The 18603-nt window shown below is 39.6% G+C and overlaps 1 protein-coding gene across 1 annotated transcript in view; it reads right to left on the bottom strand.

Annotated features, from left to right (window-relative positions):
• Positions 1 to 18603, bottom strand: part of pcnt (pericentrin) — a 203315-nt gene that overhangs the window by 92306 nt on the left and 92406 nt on the right. Inside the window, exons 18-23 of the mRNA XM_052012027.1 lie at positions 17329 to 17567; positions 16088 to 16566; positions 14252 to 14747; positions 13326 to 13556; positions 8837 to 8992; positions 4997 to 5143 (exon numbers count right to left, since the gene is read on the bottom strand). Coding sequence (XP_051867987.1) covers positions 4997 to 5143; positions 8837 to 8992; positions 13326 to 13556; positions 14252 to 14747; positions 16088 to 16566; positions 17329 to 17567 — 1748 coding nt within the window. The remainder of the gene's footprint in view (positions 1 to 4996; positions 5144 to 8836; positions 8993 to 13325; positions 13557 to 14251; positions 14748 to 16087; positions 16567 to 17328; positions 17568 to 18603) is intronic.

Genomic DNA, 18603 nt, shown 5'->3' with positions numbered 1-18603 from the left:
ATGCACTGCCCTGCAGTGACTGAAAACTACGATTTGAAACAATTTCATTTGTTACGGACTCAGTGAAAGTCCCTTTAAGATAGAGAGTGTGTGGGTTTGTGTGTGTGGGGCGTGCTTACGTCAATAGAAGATAAAGGACGTAATGACGTTGTTGAAGAAGTTAGAAGAAGAAGGAGGAAGAGAGAGAGAAGGGAGAGAGACACCAGTCTGCTAGTGTTCTCTATCGATGGATGAGAAACAATAACTGTGTCTGCCACTGAAATCCATGTATGGAAGTTGGAAGTAATCCGGTGGAGTTCACTTTGTTGCTGACCTGTAGAAGGAAACAGGTATTTGTGTGGACGACCACGATTCAGATGCTTTTCGGGGTGAGGAAGTCACTACCGAGTAAACACTGAAGTGTCGTTTGGGGTTCCATCGTGGAACATTTGGATTTCGTATTTACTCTCCCTATGTTCTCTACATCTACGTCTTATCTTCAGACAACGGTGGTTGTTGAAGAAGCCCTTGCTCATGTTTCACCTTATGGCTTGCGGAACTGAACTTTAAGAACCATTCCGGAACTTGGAGTTTGGGACTTTGCCACACACACACACGACGAGTTTAGTTTTGGGGTTAACGTTCGAGGTTTAACATTTTTGAATTCTAACGTACTAACATTTTTACTTTTATTTTACGTATTATCATAAGTAGTAATTAATAAAATAGTTTTTAACACTAAATCATGCTCAGTGTGTTTCTTTTGTTGCTGGTTCGTGACACATTTAAAATACACAACAAAGAAAGTTAATTGCAGCAGATACGTAATACAAGGAGCAGATTGTTATCACAACAGACCATGCTACTGCACTAATTCCTCTTAAAAAAAAGCAGATTAAATTGCTGATTAAAAGTGACAGCATACAAAATAAATGAAACAATACCCGTCTTTGTACTACTGAGATCATGGAAATATCTGTCTTCCACATTATTTTATCTGAATGATGTTCTCAGAGTGTCATTACTCATTTCTGGTACTTATCGTGATTAGATACTAGCCAAAAGATTTTACACAAGGCAGGGCAACATGTCATTATGAGTGAAGATGAGTGACAAGAGACAGAGCAACAAGACAGTCTTATTTAATTAAGTGAGTGATTAGCTTAAAGGGGGAATTAACTCAGAGAGGCTGTGAGGAGGACAGGAATTAGGGATGTGCATGTATTTTACAGCAAGGTGCCCTTCTGTCTGTTGAAACAAGTAATGCAAACCTTAAACAGGATGACAAAGATATTTTGAAATATGTAGAGTTTTTACTTTGTTAGGGGTACACAAGATCACCTGGATCTTTCATGATTGCCAACAAGTCGCAGAGAAGTATTTCAGAATCTTTGGTAAAATGAATCCCCTTCCCCAAGAGATAACTTTTCTATGATGGCAGGAGATGGAGTGAACATTGTACAAGGTTAACTGGATGTCGGGACGAGTGGTCTTCTCAAACCCTGATAATTGAAACCTTTGTTAAGCAATGTGGCAACTTTGATGGTAATCACTGCAGCAGGATACATACTATGTCAAAAAGCTCTCCCAGGCTCACCTCAAAAATTCTACCCCTTTGAGCCTTTAACGAAAAGCCAATACCAGTTACTATCCCACCATTGCTCTGCACTGTGGTAAGAAGTCTTTATTACAAGAGGGATGGAGTATAAAAGTAAGCAAGGTTAAAATTCGATTTCCCTCCTGCATTCTATTTGGCAACCCATCATCTGCTTGTTCTCTCATTGCAACCTCCCTTTTACCCATGGTACTTCAGGACCATAAAATCAAATCCCCCATGTTACTCCCATCTTCTGCTTTAACCGTTAGCATTTCTATTGGGTCTCTGATGCTGTATATCTTTCATTCTGCTAATTGTGAAGTGACGCAGTTCGTTAGGCAATAAAGACTAAAAGGAAGCACCTAAAAAAATAGACACATGGGGAAAGCACACATGGGATCTTTTGCTATTGAGGCAAAGAAAACAAATCTTCACAATACACAAACTAAGTCTCAGTCGGACTACTGTGTTCAATCATGGGTACCATACTTTTGGAAGGTGTTAAAGCCTGAGAGAGATTTAATAGAAAGATAGAGTTCAGTTTCATGAAGAGATTGAAAAAAAGCAGATTTAAAAAGACATTCAGACTCAAACAGTCTGAACTGAGTAAATATTACAGCTATTCATCTCAATCCAGACTGCTTATGATTTTAAGCATCTTCTAATGATTGCACAGTGTCCAACTTCAATCGCAACTTCCCACATTATGAAGCACTCATGCCTGCATGCAGAAAGATCGAGACAACATTCAGGCATGGAGCTGTTCAGCAGCTGATGTTATAGAAGTGCGAGGCAATGAGCATCTCAAAAAAAAGAGGAATTATAATGCCCTCGCTTTGAAATTCTATGGCACTATTGTTGTCAAACTTCCTCATCATCAATATCCTAGTGTTAGTGTTGAGCATTTATTTAATCGGCATAAATACTATGGCGACAACTGGTTGAATAACCTGTAGAGATCACTCACTCCAGAATCACAAAGCCTTTCCATCATTTGCAAGACACATGGGACATTAGAATAGTCTTCACTTGGCTGGATCAGTGAAACTCAAGCAGTGTTCAAAAACATCAGTGACATAGTTGCTCGCTTGATCCATCACCATAAGCCATTCCATACATACATCGAGCAAGAGGATAACTAGGGAGAGGGTAGGACCACTCAAGGATAAAGGATGGAACATATGCTTGGAGGTGGAGGATGTGGATGAGGTCCTAAATGAGTACTGTGTTGGTATTTACCAAGGAGAAGAACATGGAGGATAGCGAGATCAGTGTTGAGCATGCTATTATGCTGGGGCATTTTGAGATAAGGAGGTGGTGGTGTTGGGTCTCTTGAAGAATGCTAAGATTGATAAGTCCCCGGGGCCTGATGGGATATATTCCAGGTTATTGAGAGAGCCAAGAGATGAGATTTCTGGGGCCTTGACCAAGATCTTTGTGTCTTCTCTAGCCACAGGAGAGGTCCCAGAGGACTGGTGGGTGGCTAATGTTGCTCCTTTGTTCAAGAAAGGAAATAGGGATAATCCTGGAAATTATAGACCGGTGAGTCTCATCTCAGTGGTAGGGAAGCTACTGGGGAGGATTCTTAGGGATAGGATTCACGTGAATTTGGAAAAACATGGCCTGATTAGGGTCAGGTCACATCTTATAAACTTGATTCAATTTTTCGAGGAGGTGACGAAGGTGATCGATGAAGGTAAACTCCATGTTGTCCACATGGAGTTTAGTAAGGCATTTGACAAGGTCCCTTACGGTAGGCTCATTCAGAAGATCAAGACGTATGGGATCCACGGTGACTTGGCCATTTGGATTCAGAATTGGTTTGCCCATAGAAGACAGAGGGTAATGGTCAACGGGACTTATTCTGGCTGGAGGTCCCTGACTAGTGGTGTTCCACAGGGATCCGTACTCTGCTCTTTGTGATATATGTGAACAACTTGGGTGAAAACATGGATGAGTGGGTTATTAAGTTTGCAGATGACACAAAGATTGGTGCCATTGTGGACAGTGTAGAAGATTGCCAAAGGATACATTGGGATATAGATCAGTTGCAGATATGGATGGAGAAATGGCAGATGGAGTTTAATCCGGGCAAGTGTGAGGTTTTGCACTTTGGGAAATCAAATGTAAAGGAAAAGTACACAGTTAATGGCAGGACCCTTAACACCGTTAAAGTACAGAGGGACGTTGGGGTCCAAGTCCATAGGTCTCTGAAAGTGGCCGCACAAGTTGAGAGGGTGGTAAAGAAGGTGTATGGCATGCATGTCTTTATTAGTCAAGGCAATGGGTTCAAGAGTCAGGAAGTCATGTTGCAGCTTTATAAAACTCTGGTTAGGCCTCATGTGGAGTATTGAACTTAATTCTGGTCGCCCCATTACAGGAAGGATGTGGAGGCTTTGGAGAGGGTGCAGAAGAGGTTTACCAGGATGCTGCCTGGATTAGAGAGCATGTGCTATGAGGAGAGGTTGGACAAACTTGGATTGTTTTCTCCAGTGTCAGAGGCTGAGGGGAGACCTGATAGAAGTTTATAAAATTATGAGGCATAGATAGACAGCTGATATATTTTCCCATAGTGGAAATGTTTAATACTAGAGGGGAATACTTAACGTGAGAGGGGAAAAGTTCAAAAGAGATGTGCGAGACAGGAGATTTTTTTTTAAGTATACAGAGAATGGTGGGTGCTTGGAATGTGCTGCCAGAGGTGGTGGTGGAGGCAGATATGATAGAGCTGTTAAAGAGGCTCTTAGATAAGAACCATGTGCTGGCAGAAGGGATTAGTGTAATTAGGCATCATTAGCTCAAATAGTTCAGCACAACATCGTGGGATGAAGGACCTGTTCCTGTGCTGTACTGTTCAATGTTCTATGTTCAGTGCAGCTCAGCTACAGTTCACGCAATATGAAAGATGCACTATAGCAACTTGCCATAAGGTCAACAATGCCACCCAAACTCAGGAACATCAAGACCTTGTAGGTCAGGGGAAGCATGCACTTCAGAACGCTGATTCCAAGTTTCCCTCTGTTATGACAGAGTACAGTGTTGTTGCTGTATTATCCCTGGATCAAAGTTCTGAAAGATCTAGCTAATAAAACTGTGGTTGTACCTTAATCAGAGAGACTACAGGGATTCAATAAGGTAGGTCAGCATGACCATCAGAATCAAAGAGCAATGGGCAGAATATTTTGGCAATGCCAGTCGTGCTCTTGCCAATGATTTGTCAAAAAGATTAATGTAATAACTTCCCAGTGCCCTGACCAATATTTACTCCTCAGTCAACAGTAGGGTCACTAGCTCTGTTTATGGGAGCTTCTATGTACAAACTGAGTACAAGGCACATATCACAATTTCTTGAAAAGGATGAAATTCAGCAATTTTTTCTTCAAAGAATACACCGCACACAAGGAATTTCAAAGACTCAACTTGTTTGGTTAGCTCTGTCTGCTGTTGGAGCTTTGCGGACAATTGTTTCTTCTCCTCTTGGTGCAGTTGTTTTGCTTTGTCTTCCTCCTGAGAGAAGACCTCCTTCAATTCCTGGAGCGCATTGTTCTTCTCAACTTCAAACTCATCCTGTATAGAAGGTAGCAGTAAAATATTATTTCATAACTCTAAGAGGACAACTCTGTGGTGCAACATGATGTACAGCTATTGATCAATGGTTAGTCAGGGTTTTTATCCGAACAGAAAAACTAAAATATTGCTGGTATTGATCTCATATCCATTTCAGTTTTGAGAGACTTAACAAGTTTCACAAATTATTGAAATGAATATGCCATAGGGATCTTGATCTGACATGATCACCATGCCACAGGATTAAACCATATTACCCTTTTACCAAAATAAAGTTCAAAATTGATAAAGTTCTCCTCTCTCTCTCCCCCACTTCAAATCTTGGGCTTTGAAATTTGTTTCTATTTTTCAAAACACAGCATGTGGGTAATGGAAGATACAAGTAGACTCAAGTCTAAACATCTTAAACAAGATTGTTAAGGAAGCAAATTGTACATTATGTACAGAATATCACCCTGCAAAAGATACATATCACCTTAGAGGTCAAATAACCCATCTTTGTATATTTTTCCCATTCCACAAGCATCAAGAATTCAATCTGAAATGAACACTGGGCAGTGAATGCAAGAATGCAGTACCAGCATTTAAAATGTATCTGCAAGCAGTGAAGTTTTGACGACCAGGTCCACACCATAAAGTCACCAACACACATAATCACATCAACTGGACGTCACTTCCACAACTTACCCTCCTGGTAACTTGAACAAATCCTAATGGTATGTGAAAGATGTGAATGAAAAAAAAATGGTATAATCAAAGATAGAAATAAAGCAGATTGAGATTTGTAACATTCCCAAGTAGAGGCTGGCATTCCAACCATCATATCTGTGCTCATTCTTCAACTGGGACTATTTTCTCTAATGTAACTTGCTTGCCATTCCCCTGTATTCCGTTATGTTCTTTTTCCAAGTAATAAATCAACAACTAGTTCAAGTGTCATTTTGTAAAGCATTCCCAATTCTACAAATATTCTTTATACTGACATTCCTCTAACTTTCCTTCTCCAATAATGATCTACATCTTCTCCTTACTTAACAAACAACAAAGCACTTTTCACTATTTACCCACTCAAAACCAAGCAGTCTTTCTCAAACTAAAAAAAGCTTTCTATTCTCCCTTCATATAACATAGAACAGTACAGCACAGGAACAGGCCCTTCAGCCCACGATTTATGCACCGAACAGGACGGTGAATTAAAGTAAATTAAACTAACTTCATGATTAGAACACCTCATTCCTAGTCTCATTCCAGTCAATGTTCACCAGACTGAATGGGATGAATGATCTTACAGGAATATAATGTCCCTTTTTGTGATTTTTTTTCCACTGATGCTTTAATTTCTTTAAGTTTTTCAGCCTAGAACTTTCTCCCTACACTCTTAACTTTTAGGCTATTATTTTAATATTAACATTTTTTTCTGAAAACATGCCTATTTTACTGCAACTGCCATTCAAATAACTTCCTGCAATCTGCCACATACTTTTTCAGTCAGCCACAGTTTTTAACTTGGAACCATTAAGAAACTTTGATAACATTCCTCTTGTACTGTATGTATCATTCGTATAATTGGAAAACGGACTATTAAACCATGTCACTATTTACAATTTGTGAGCCTGAAACTACACCTTTTACCTCTCCTCTTTCTGTCCACCCAGGACATTGTCTTCAGTTCCACGTGCCATATTTCTGACAAATTGATATCTGTTTTTCAGATCTTTGGCATAACAACATAAGAACCAAGATTCAATAACATCATGGCTGAACAACCTTAGACTCAACTCCACTTCCCATTCCCCATAAACCTTTACTCCCCTATAAGCTAAAAGCCTCTCTTGTTCTTGCATATATTCCGTAGCTCAAGGTCTAACTTTCTTTAGGTTGTAAACCTTTGTAATTCTACAGCCATCAGACAAAAAGTTCCTTCTCATCTCCATCTTAAAAGAATAATCCTTTATTCTAAAATTATACCCCTTAGTTCTAGATTCCCAGAGCAATGATGGGAAATATCTTCACAATGTCTGAACTGTAAGGCCAATGAGTAAAGGCCCAACCTTCTCAATCATTCCTCATAAAAATCCCTTCATCACTGGAATCAATCTAGTGAATATTCTCTGAATTGCCTGCAATACAAATATATCCCTTGAACAAGACCAAAAATTGTACATAAAACTCCATGCTTGGTTGCACCAATTTCCAGTACAGTTGTAACAAGACTTCCTACTTTTGTACTCTAGTCCTCTTGCCATGAAGGCCAACATTTCATTTGCCTTGTTAATTACTTTCTCTGTTTAACATAGCAGGTAGTTTAACAGCAGCATTCTGCAGTTTGTCTGCTTAATTAAATTCTCCTTATTAATTCATCTTACAACTTTATTCGCCTACATTTTAGTCAATTTGCCAAATGTTCTTCACTCACTTAATTTAGCTATGTCCTTTAATAACTTGTTTCACAACTTACCCTCATAACTTGCTTACCAAATGCCTTTTTCACTACCCTATCCACCTGTGCCATCACTTTCTGGGAATTATAAACTTGCAATCAAAGGTCCCTCTGTATATCAACACTCCTTAGGTCCCTATTATTTACTGTATATCTCCTGCCAGCATTTGATACCCTAAAATGCATCACCTCACACTGGATTAAATTCTATCTGTCACCGCTCCATCAAACTTTCCAGCTGTATCCTCCGATGACCTTCTTCGCTATCTACGACTCCATCAATTTTTGTGTTGTCAGCAAATTTACTAATCAGACCACCAACATTCTCTTCCAAATCATTTATGACAAAGAAAAACAAAGGTGCCAGCACCGATCCCTGCAATGCACCACTAGTTGCAGATTTCCAGTCAGAAAAGCAACCCTCCACCAGTACCCTCTGCCTCACCTCGCCAATTTTCAATCCAGTTTCCCAACACATTTTGGATCCCATGTGCTTTACCCTTCTGGACCAGCCTACCATGCAAGTCATCTAGATCATTAATACAGACGGTAAACTGTTGAGGTCCCAGCCACTCCAAAAGTTACAGACTGCCAACCTGAAAGTGTGGACTGGTATTGGTTTATTATTGTCACTTGTACCGAGGTACAGTGAAAAGCTTGTCTTACAAACCGATCGTACAGGTCAATTCATTACACAGTGCAGTTACATTGAGTTAGTACAGAGTGCATTGATGTAGTAACTGACTGATCAGTAGTGAGCATTGACTGATACGAGAATTAAGCCCTATATAGCTACCAGATTGTTTCTGAATACAACAAATGAGGGAAGGGACCAACAACCAATAGCCAGTCTGGCTGACATGTGATTCTAGTCTTTTGGTAGACTATCTGTGCTTTCAGGGCATCTGCTTTCTGCCTTGTCAATGCAAACCACATTCCAAGAAAAAAAATAACATACATTATTTCTTCAGATCATTAAGCATAAATATCATATTTACTTCCACTTGGGCAAAAGATTAGTGTTGCTATAAAAGACACTGGTCAAATATAATCAAAGTATATCATTAGAAAGATGCCCATTCCCACCTTACAGACCTGCATGTGCTACAACTCTGCATTCTTGATTACAGGTGCCACATTTAAGAAAAAATCAGTTGAAGGGATTTAAAACATAATTCAAATCTCAATTCAAACAGTATGTTCCACAACCCTTTTTTAAATTAAAAATATCCCAAGTTCCTTGTGTACATTACCTTGAGCTGCTTAATTTGCTGAGTAAGCAAGAACTCAGACTGCCTCTTGAGGAGTTCAAACTCTTCCTGGAACTGCAGTAGTTGCTGTGATCTCTCTTTTTCAAAGTTGGACTGCAGCCTCTGTTGCACTATTAGTGCCGAGTTGCATGCCTGAACCTAGCAGTCAAAAATACACGTAATAATGAGCTCAAAAGGCTGTTGAACAAGAGGCACCAAACTAAATTACAGAACAATAAGATTTTGCAAACTATTATAACACCACACAAAATCATCCAGAAATGTGTTGGTTGAGTTTTGAGTTTCTAAACTATTTGAAAGGATTTGGGATAATCTAAAACAAAACTTTGCTGCAGTTAAATTCAGCAGAAAGGTTAACTTCATACAATACAACTTTTATTACATCTCTTTCTGGTCACCACATTTTATAAATGGAAGTGAATCTCCTTGAGAAGGTGCACAGATATAACAGAATGGTTTCAGGGAGGAGGGATTACTGAACTTAGGTTTTTACTCCAGATTTACTTCATTAAGTTTTCCAGGTGCTGTTTTAGGATTTCGACATGTCTCCATAATATTTACCCAGGCCTCTGAATTAGTCAAAGTAACATAATCATCATATGACTTTTAAGATCAGCATTAATGCCCATTTCTAATTCTGCTTGCAAACTTGGCAGTGAATCGCTTTCTTCTGAACTGCAGTTAATGTAATGAATGTTCTCCCATTGCACCAACTGGAAACAAGTGCTCCCATGTGGCTGCCGTCCTTTTCCTTCTTGGTGGAAAAACTTTTTGGTTTGAAGGATGCTGAAGACCAAGGTGCTGCAGTGCATCTTGCAATGACAAACACTGCAACCACTCGAAACTAATGTTGGGCAAATTGAGTTTTTAAGGTGATGTTGGATTGCCCATCAATTGGACGGCTTCATCTAGATGCTGCAATACTTCTTCAGTGCTGTTCTAAGCATCACTCTCCAGCAAATAAGGAGTCTGTCAAACATTCCTAACGTGCTCTAGAAACAAGGAATCAGGCAATGTGCCACTCAATGAAGCATACCCAGACTATGCTGGGTCCTAGAGCAATTCTATAATCTTGTAGAAATGCTATTTATAGGACAGGCTCAGTTAAACTCCTGATCAATAGTGACCATCTCAACATTGAGGGCGAGTTACTGATAATCCTATTATCACCAAATATCTAGAGAAAATGGTTAGACTTCTTTGCTTCAGATGGTTATGTGGGAATTGAGGTGCAAATGTTACTGCTTTTTAGCTTGAACCTTCATGTTGACCAGCTCTTACTTCATGCAGACAGACTTCTGATGAAGTGTAAACATACTGTTATGGATTAGGTTGCTATTTGGTGGGTGTACCTTTAAAATATAGTACAGTAGAGTAGTGTGTGTGTGTGTGTGGCGTCATCGCGGCAACTAGATAACAACATGCTGACATTTGTTCAGAGGGGGCGGGGGAGGGAGAGGTGGGGAGAGGGGCAGAAGAGGGGCGGGAGGGAGACACTGACTGCTGGTCTCTGTATAGATGGATGAAGAACAATAACTGTCTGTCACTACAATCCACGTATGGATTTTTGGAGCAATGCAGTGGAGTCCACTTTGTTGTTAACCTGTAGAAGGAAGCAGGTATTTCTGTGGACGGCCACGTCTCGAATGCCTTTTGGGGTGGCAGATACTTTGGAACAAAGAAATGGAGATCATCAGTGACTGAGGTGTCGTATGGGTTCCAACGTGGAACATTTGGATTTCATAAATTCATATATTCTCTCTACATTTTCTCTTCAGTCAACGGTGGTTTTGCAAAAGTCTTTGCTCACGTTTCACCTTATGACTTGCTGAACTGAACTTTGAGAACTATTCCTGGACTTGGAGTTTGGGAATTTGCCACACACACACTTTGAGTTTCATTTTTGGGGTTAATGTTTGATATCCAACATTTTTAAACTTTTCTTATTATTACAAGTAGTTACTAATAAAATAGTTTCTAACACTTATACATGACTCGGCGTGTTTCTTTTGTTGCTGGTATGTAACAATACCTAAACTTTCTGCAATCAGCTGCTATCCCCATTTCTATTCCAAAATTTTCTTGCTGGGCTCCATTGTTCATTTCTGTTAACTTGAAGTTATCTATAACTCTTAACTCTAAATTCACACCTTGTCTCATTAACCAATCACCCCTGTACTTAAACAAAGCTGCTCACCCTTGTTTTCAAACCCATCCATGGTCTCGTCCCATTCTATAATACTCCAAGATAATTGCACGCCAACTCTACCTCCTGATAACTCTCAAATTTAATCACTCCACCATTAGGGACAGTCTTCAAATATCAAATCTCTAAGCTCTGAAATTCCCTCCCTGAACTTCTCTGCCCGTCTTTAAGGCACTCCTTAAAACTCCTCTTTCACCAAGCTTTCCTGATATTTGTCCTAATATTGTCATTTGCAGGTCTGATTCAAGTTTGGTTTCTAACACTCCTATGAAAACTTTTAAGACTTACTATTATTGAAGACGCTTTACAAATTAAATAAGTATCTATTGTAATCAATGGTATGTTATTGATGAAGCAGCCGAAAATGATTGGACAATTCCATCAAGAATCCCAGCAGCACCATAGGATGATGAGCCTCCAACAATCACACACATCCTTCTTTCTGCTAGTTAGTTGCTTGCCAGTGTAATGCTTTCCTGGTGATCACTAGCATCTTCAACTTCATTTGGGCTTCTTGATGCCCTACTCAATTCAAATCTTACTGTGATGCCAAGGGCAAACATTCTGGAATTCAACACTTACTTATGTATGGTCTGCATAGAGTGGTGCTAGCAAGCCCAAACAGAGTGGTGAGATTACTGGTGAGTAATTGTTATTAGATGGCACTGTCAACGATATGTTTCATCACTGATAATTGAGAGTTGATTGTTGAACGGGTAATTGGGCTGAATGAATTTGAACAGCACTTCTCTAACCAATGTTTCACTATGCTGTGCAGATATTGGTATTGTACTTCAATAGCATGATTATAATTGGGTTTAGAATCATAGATTTTAAATTTTACAAATCTGTAATAATTTTAGTGAAACAATAGAATGCAATGCAAGGAAGGCTACACGTCTGTTTTTACTGGCAACTTAAATGATCAATCCTAGCAGTTGGAGAGTTGGGTAATGAAACACTTGTCAGGAAACAAATAAGTTGCAAGGAATAATTAGAAGGATATTAAACAAGATCTTAATCCCTCTCAAAGAATCTAGAAGTTCACTATTCAAAACCACAGAAAGAGTCATACAGCATGGATAGAGGCACGAGTCCATGCCGGCCATAGTGCCCACCCATCTAGTCCCAATTTCCTGCATTCGGCCCATATCTCTCTAAGCCCCGCCCCTCCATGTACTTATCCAAGTGCTTCTTAAATGATACTGTTGTACCTGCCTCAACCACTTCCTCTGGCAGCTCATTCCATTTACTCACCACCCTCTGCGTGGAAAAGTTACCCCTCAACTCCCTTTTAAATCTTTCTGCTCTCATCCTAAATCTATGCCCCCCAGTTTTGGGCTCCCCTACCCTGGGGAAAAGACTACTCCCATCCACCTCATAATTTTATAAACCTCTATAAGGTCATCCATCATTCTTCTATGCTCCAAGGAATAAAGACCCAGCCTGGCCAAACTCTCCCTATAACTCAGGCCCTCTAGTTTGGCAACATCCTCGTAAATCTTTTCTGCACTCTTTCCAGTTTAACTACATCTTTCCTATAGCAAGGTGACCACAGTACTCCAAGCGCAGCCTCACCAATTGCTCATGATGCACCAGATGTTATGCATTAGGTCAAAATTACAATTGCAACCTTCTACTTAGCTAGATATAAGTAACCCCAAGAGAATTAGCTAACCTTTTCTCAGTAAGATCAAAGAAATAACTCAATGAAACCTGGGTCACAATGTCACATAGTTAGGCATGGAGTTAAGCAGGAACTCCTGATATGGGATGGCAACTAGTGACATTTAACATGAGAGAACATCAAGTGTAATCCCAACATTTATAAAAGGGCCAATTTCCTGTGACTGAAAAGGAACCCTTAGATCCAGTAAATAAATTAGTCATTTCACAGTTTCCTAAATTCTAGCATTTAGCTGAAGCTGAGGTCTTTACCACTTATTGAAAAAAAAATGCACATGTTGGAAATCTGAAATAAAAATAGAAAATGCTGGAAACACTCAGCAGGTGAGGCAACATCTATGGAGAGAGTAAGAATTAACATTTCAAGTCAATGGCCCTTTATCGGAATTGGAACCATGAAATGCCAAGCATGTTTTAAGTTACAGAGAGCGAGAGGGGTGGAAAGAACAAAGGGAATGTCTATTTATTGTTAAGATTGGGGTTCCCACTTCAGATTAATGGGAAAAAAAGTTTGATCAGTAATAGAAGCAAACGATAAGAGCTTCAGCATCTGTGGAAATGAGTTGAACAACTACTAACCTGTTCATTTTGATTATGCATTTTAATCTTCTCCAGCTCTTCATCTAGCTTCCGTACATATTCCTCTTTCTGCTTCTCCAGTTCTGCACATTGAAGTACTTGGAGCTCCCTGAGAGCCTGCTTATGCTGTTCTTCAAGGTGAAGGACCTCATCCCGAATCACATCCAGCCGCTTCTGATGCTCCTGCTCCAGTGAAGTTTTGTGTTTGGTCACAGCTGCCTCCAAATCTACCTGAAGTTGTAAAGGAGACAAGGTGAATGATCAAAATCCCTACTTTAAAAGTGTCACTTTAATGACAATATCAGAAATACAAATTAAGGGCAATTTGCCCTTAATTCTCTAGTGCCCTGAGAATACACTGGAATGTAAATGCAGTGCAACAAGTTCAAAAGTTAATGCCCTGACTAATGAAGGCAAACATGCCATATCCTTTCTTTACCACCTACTTGCATGACCATTTTCAGTTGAAGCAAAATAGTGGAAGCCAATTCAATAAATAATTTTAGAAGAAAACAGGTCAGGAAGTTAAAGATGAAAAACTTAACAGAATAACAGATAAAAATCAGGAGGCAATAAAGGCACAACAGGCTGCATGACCTTCTCAAACTTTGCAAATTTCTTTGATTCGAAGATTTGAATTAACATCTGGAAAAGGCAGCACAGGAAGTGTGTGCACGTTTTTAATAAACTACAGAGATAGGTTTATTATTGTCTGTAAGATAAAAATAATATTGAACTAATACTGAATAAGATTTCCATACACCTGAACAATTAACAGGCTCAGCTTTTGTTATTTTTGGGATTCTTTAAAGGGGATTATAGTGTTAAAGCATTCTGTCTCAATACCAGAAATTTTTAATATGACTTTAACATGTTAAATGTAATACTTTGTTATGGTCAGGGATCAAAGCAACCAAATAGCCAACCTTATGAATTTCCTCCAGTTCTGCAGCCATAGCTTTAAATTTTTCCATATGAATGGCAGCCAGTTCCTTTCGGACCTTCTCTTGAGTGTTAATCAGCTCAGCCTCGTGTTCAGCTTTCAACTGATTAATTTCCTTAAGTCGTTTGTCAGTGCTTTCTCTGTTAAATCTCTCCAACTCATCCTGACAAGTTTTCAAATCTTCTTTCAATTGCTGAATCTCAGATTTAAATTTACTTGCAGCATCTTCCAGCTCTTCTGCGTGTTTCAGTCTTAAGCTTTCCAAAGCAACCAACTTCATATTCTCCAAAGCTTCCATTTCAGCTCGATGCTTGGTGCACATCTCAGCTTTCAAATCTTCTACTTGATTTTGGTGATTTTCTATCAGATGCTGATTTTGAGTTTCCAACTCTTCTGCATGTCTCACCTTCAACTCTTGGAGAAGGATTTCTTGTTCATGCATAAATTTGTCCATCATCTGCCTGTGTTCTTCCATGAACCTAAGATAATGTACGCGTAAAAAAAAATTGGTACATGCAGCCTATTATCCAAATTAAACTCACTTCAATATTTTAAATGATTCCATTATTCCAATCACAAATAACATTCCTACAGATGTGTAACAAGCACAAGGCATTACAATAAAAATACTATAGATGAAGAGGCAGTACCAGAATCTTGGATCCTGCTTTAACCATAAGCAATTCGCTCTCTAGGAGTGGAAAAAACAAAGACCACAGAGAAACAAGCCAGTGGATTCAAAATGGACTATTTTACATCCTACTAGACATTACTACGAATGACCTCCAAAATACTGAACATTCTTTCACCGTAAAGCCTTTACTCATGCTTTGCTGAATGCTTCCCACAATATGTAGAATACTTTCCACACGTTCATCATGTTGGACACATGGAGTGGGAAACAGAGGAGTTAATTTCAGTTTGAGCACAAGGAAAATAGCAGCTTCAGATCACCTGCCTGAGGATGGAAAGGAAGACCAGCAAAGGAGTAAAGCCAGCAACAGTGAATCTGGAAACGTCAACTCTAACCCCACCCAAACCTTGCTGAAACTGAAAATTACCCAATTTTGTCTGGATTACAGCTAATGAACTGAATGTCTGGAAATGTAAGATTGGTGTTCTCAATTACCTTGGGTATCACCAAGACAATTCGGCTCTCAATACTTAGAATTTTTATCTATCTTTATTTTGTTTCAGATAAAATACATTGGACAAAGTCAATTACTATTTCGTGTGTTAATAGGAGAGGGCTTGATGAATCATACTTTCAGATTCTTTCAAAAACCTTGAATCTAACTTCAGATTATCCTATAGCATTTGTTGTACAGTAATTCCATTACCTCTTGTCATTGAAAGCATCTCAGGTATTGGACAATGCTCTGTGGAGTTTGAACTTTCCCCTTGTGACCATGTGGGTTTCTCCCAGAAACTCCAATTTCCTCCCACATCCCAAAGATATGCTGTAGGTTAATTGGACTATTACAAATTACCTGAAGTGTAGATGGGTGATAGGAGAATAAATGTGGATTTGATTGCCATATGAGAGAGAATATGCTACACAGATGTAAGTGAGGGAATAGGATTGATTTTAGAGATTGGCAGGCCAAATGGCTGCCCATGTCATGGGTAAATAAGAAAAATTAGTGAAGTAAACAGAACTTATAAAATTTTCCTGTGACTTCAATGTGTATTGGATTAAGGCAGAAGTAAAATTTTAAAAAAATCCTTCACTTTTTTCTTGTAATTATCTGTTTAGTTTATTCTGAGGTTCAACAAACATGACCATCTATTCCCCATGCTGTGCTCAAGTCCCACTGACCTATTCTGTGCCTCCTGGAGTTTCTGAGCTGATTGTTCCTGTACACTAATGTGGAGTTTCTCAAGCTCCTCTGCCATCAGAGACTTGGCCATGGTAAGTTCAGTGTCAAACTGCGCTTGGATTTTCTGACGAATCACCACTATCTCTGGTAACTGTTCATTTGCCAAACTATCCTGGAGCTGCAGCAAGTGGCTCTTTTTTTCCTTGAGCTGTATCTCGAGTTTAGAAATTGTCGCACTCTGTTCTTCCTGAATTTGATTCATTTCTGCACTTTTCCGGTCAAACTCCTGTTTCAGTGCTAGTCTTTCCTCCTCAAACTCATTGGTGAGCTCCTCACGCAAGGCTGATAGTTTGTTCTCCGTGCTGGCTTGTAGCTCTTCTCTCAGAATCTTCAGCTCCTGTTCCTTCTCCAATGTACATTCCTGCATTTTAGCCACAACTGCCTCTCTGCTGGCCTCTTCTAGTAACTGGGCTTTATTCTGCAGTCAAACAAAGAAATAACAAAATGAGTTCTTTTATACTACACACGAGGAAGAGAACTGAAGCATACAAACTTCACAAGCTATGGTGATATCATCATCATAACAGCTTTTGTTAAGGCCAATGAAGGTACCTTCTTAAGTAGATGCACTGAATGTTGTTGTTCAAGTTTATTGTCATAGGCATACATACACAGGGTATAAATGCCATGAAAATTAGCTCTTTGTAACACAGTACATTACAAACATAAGTTAACAAACTATACATAGATTACATGACGAAATAAACATAACAACACTAGTGCAAGTTGAGAAAAAGAAAAATATAGTCCGAGGTAGAGTTACAGTTTTTCAGATCAGTCCAAGAACCTGGTGGTAGTGGGGAAGAAACTGCTGTTGAACCTAAAGGTGTGGGTCTTCAGGATCCTGCAACTCCTGCCTGATGACAGCATCAAGAAAAGAGAAACTGCTGCTGATACAATGATGGAAATGTTACCCCAAACATTGTCAAATTCATTCTTTGAAAATGTTTAGTTCTCTACATGCAAACTTCTGATCAATCACTACTGTCCTTGCAGGCCAAGATCTGAAATCTTGTCTCAGGATAAGCTGGTTTGACAGCAGTAGCAGCTACATATTATTGCTGTCATTTAAGCCGATCAAGTCAGGGAAGGCAGTATGTGCTCAGGAAGACGGAAGTTCCAATAACCAGAATTTTCTCTGTAATAAAGGAAATAGCTGCAGGACGAAACATGGGTTTACCTGCATCATTTCCAGCATTCTTTCCTCATGCTGTTGGGTGAGCTGCAGTATGGCTGCTGCATGATCTCTCTTTAAACATTCAATCTCCTCCTGCAGGCAAGCAATTCTCTCTCTTTCAGCATCTATCACAGCAAGCTTTTGAGCCTTCTCCTCCTCCAAATAATGGAGCCGCTCATTAACCTGCACCTCCACCTCTCGAGCAGTCTGTTGTGCACACTGGAGTCGCAACCTGGTAATCTCTTTAAAAAGAAAGCACATTTTGCATTTGTCACTGAGTAAAAATAAGCATAGTATTTTTAAAAACAACTAACAGTGGGTGTTTATAGCCTTGTAATGGATGCTTGTCAAAGATGGGGAGATAGACATCCAGAAAGACCAATGAACTTTCCTTGCATGTGCCTCTGAGATGCCTTCCTTTTCCTGAATTGTGGTGCTATGGTTTCCCCTTTATCTTTGTTGACAGATCCCTTGAAAGCATCTCATCTATTTCTCACCTCCCGCCCCCAAGACAAGGTATGGATATTGATCGCTCAGTCCTCATCTTCCATTTCATCAGCAAAAATATTTAATGGATCATCTTTCACAATTTTTGCCCGCTTCAATAATATTCCACCAGACACATCTTGCCCTTCTCTCTCAGTATTTCTCATTGTGACTGGCTGGTCCACTCTTCCTTCCCCATCATCCACTCTCCTCCTTACTGCACTCTCCCATGTAACTGCAGGAGATGAAGCATCTGTCCTTTTCCACCATCTGAGCACAGTCTTGCCAGGAGAAGCAACAATTTACTTACACTTCTTCCAATCTAGTTTCTTCACTGTTCACAAAGTGATCTTCTCTACATTCGGAGAAACAAACATGACTACTTCACAAACCACCTGCATCCAAGTCTATAGAGACAACCCCAAGCTCCCTGTTGCCTGCCACATTAATTCTCCATACAACTTCCATCTGGCTTCTGTCTGTAGCCTCCTGCACTGTTACTATGAGGCCTAACGCAAGCTTGAAGAACATCATCTCATTTTCTGGGCATGCTGCAGCGTTCCAGACCCAACAACACATTCTAGAACTTGTTAATTTGCTTTTCCTGTCTATATCAGGACTGGCCATTTGTGCTTTAGGTCATCCATCTCTAACACTGGCTCAGTTTTTCCTCTCTCCATTAGCACAGCTTGACTTTCATGTCCAGCTGTGCTAATTGATCCCACTTGTCCACGCCTGTGGCTTCCCTGCCTACTGAAAAAACTTCATGTTTATGGATCACACCAGCAATTC

This window comes from Pristis pectinata, chromosome 1 (assembly GCF_009764475.1).
Source record: "Pristis pectinata isolate sPriPec2 chromosome 1, sPriPec2.1.pri, whole genome shotgun sequence".
In the NCBI taxonomy this organism is placed as follows: Eukaryota; Metazoa; Chordata; class Chondrichthyes; order Rhinopristiformes; family Pristidae; genus Pristis; species Pristis pectinata.
Note: the sequence above shows the minus strand (reverse complement) of the source record. Positions and strands in the feature narration are given on the sequence as shown.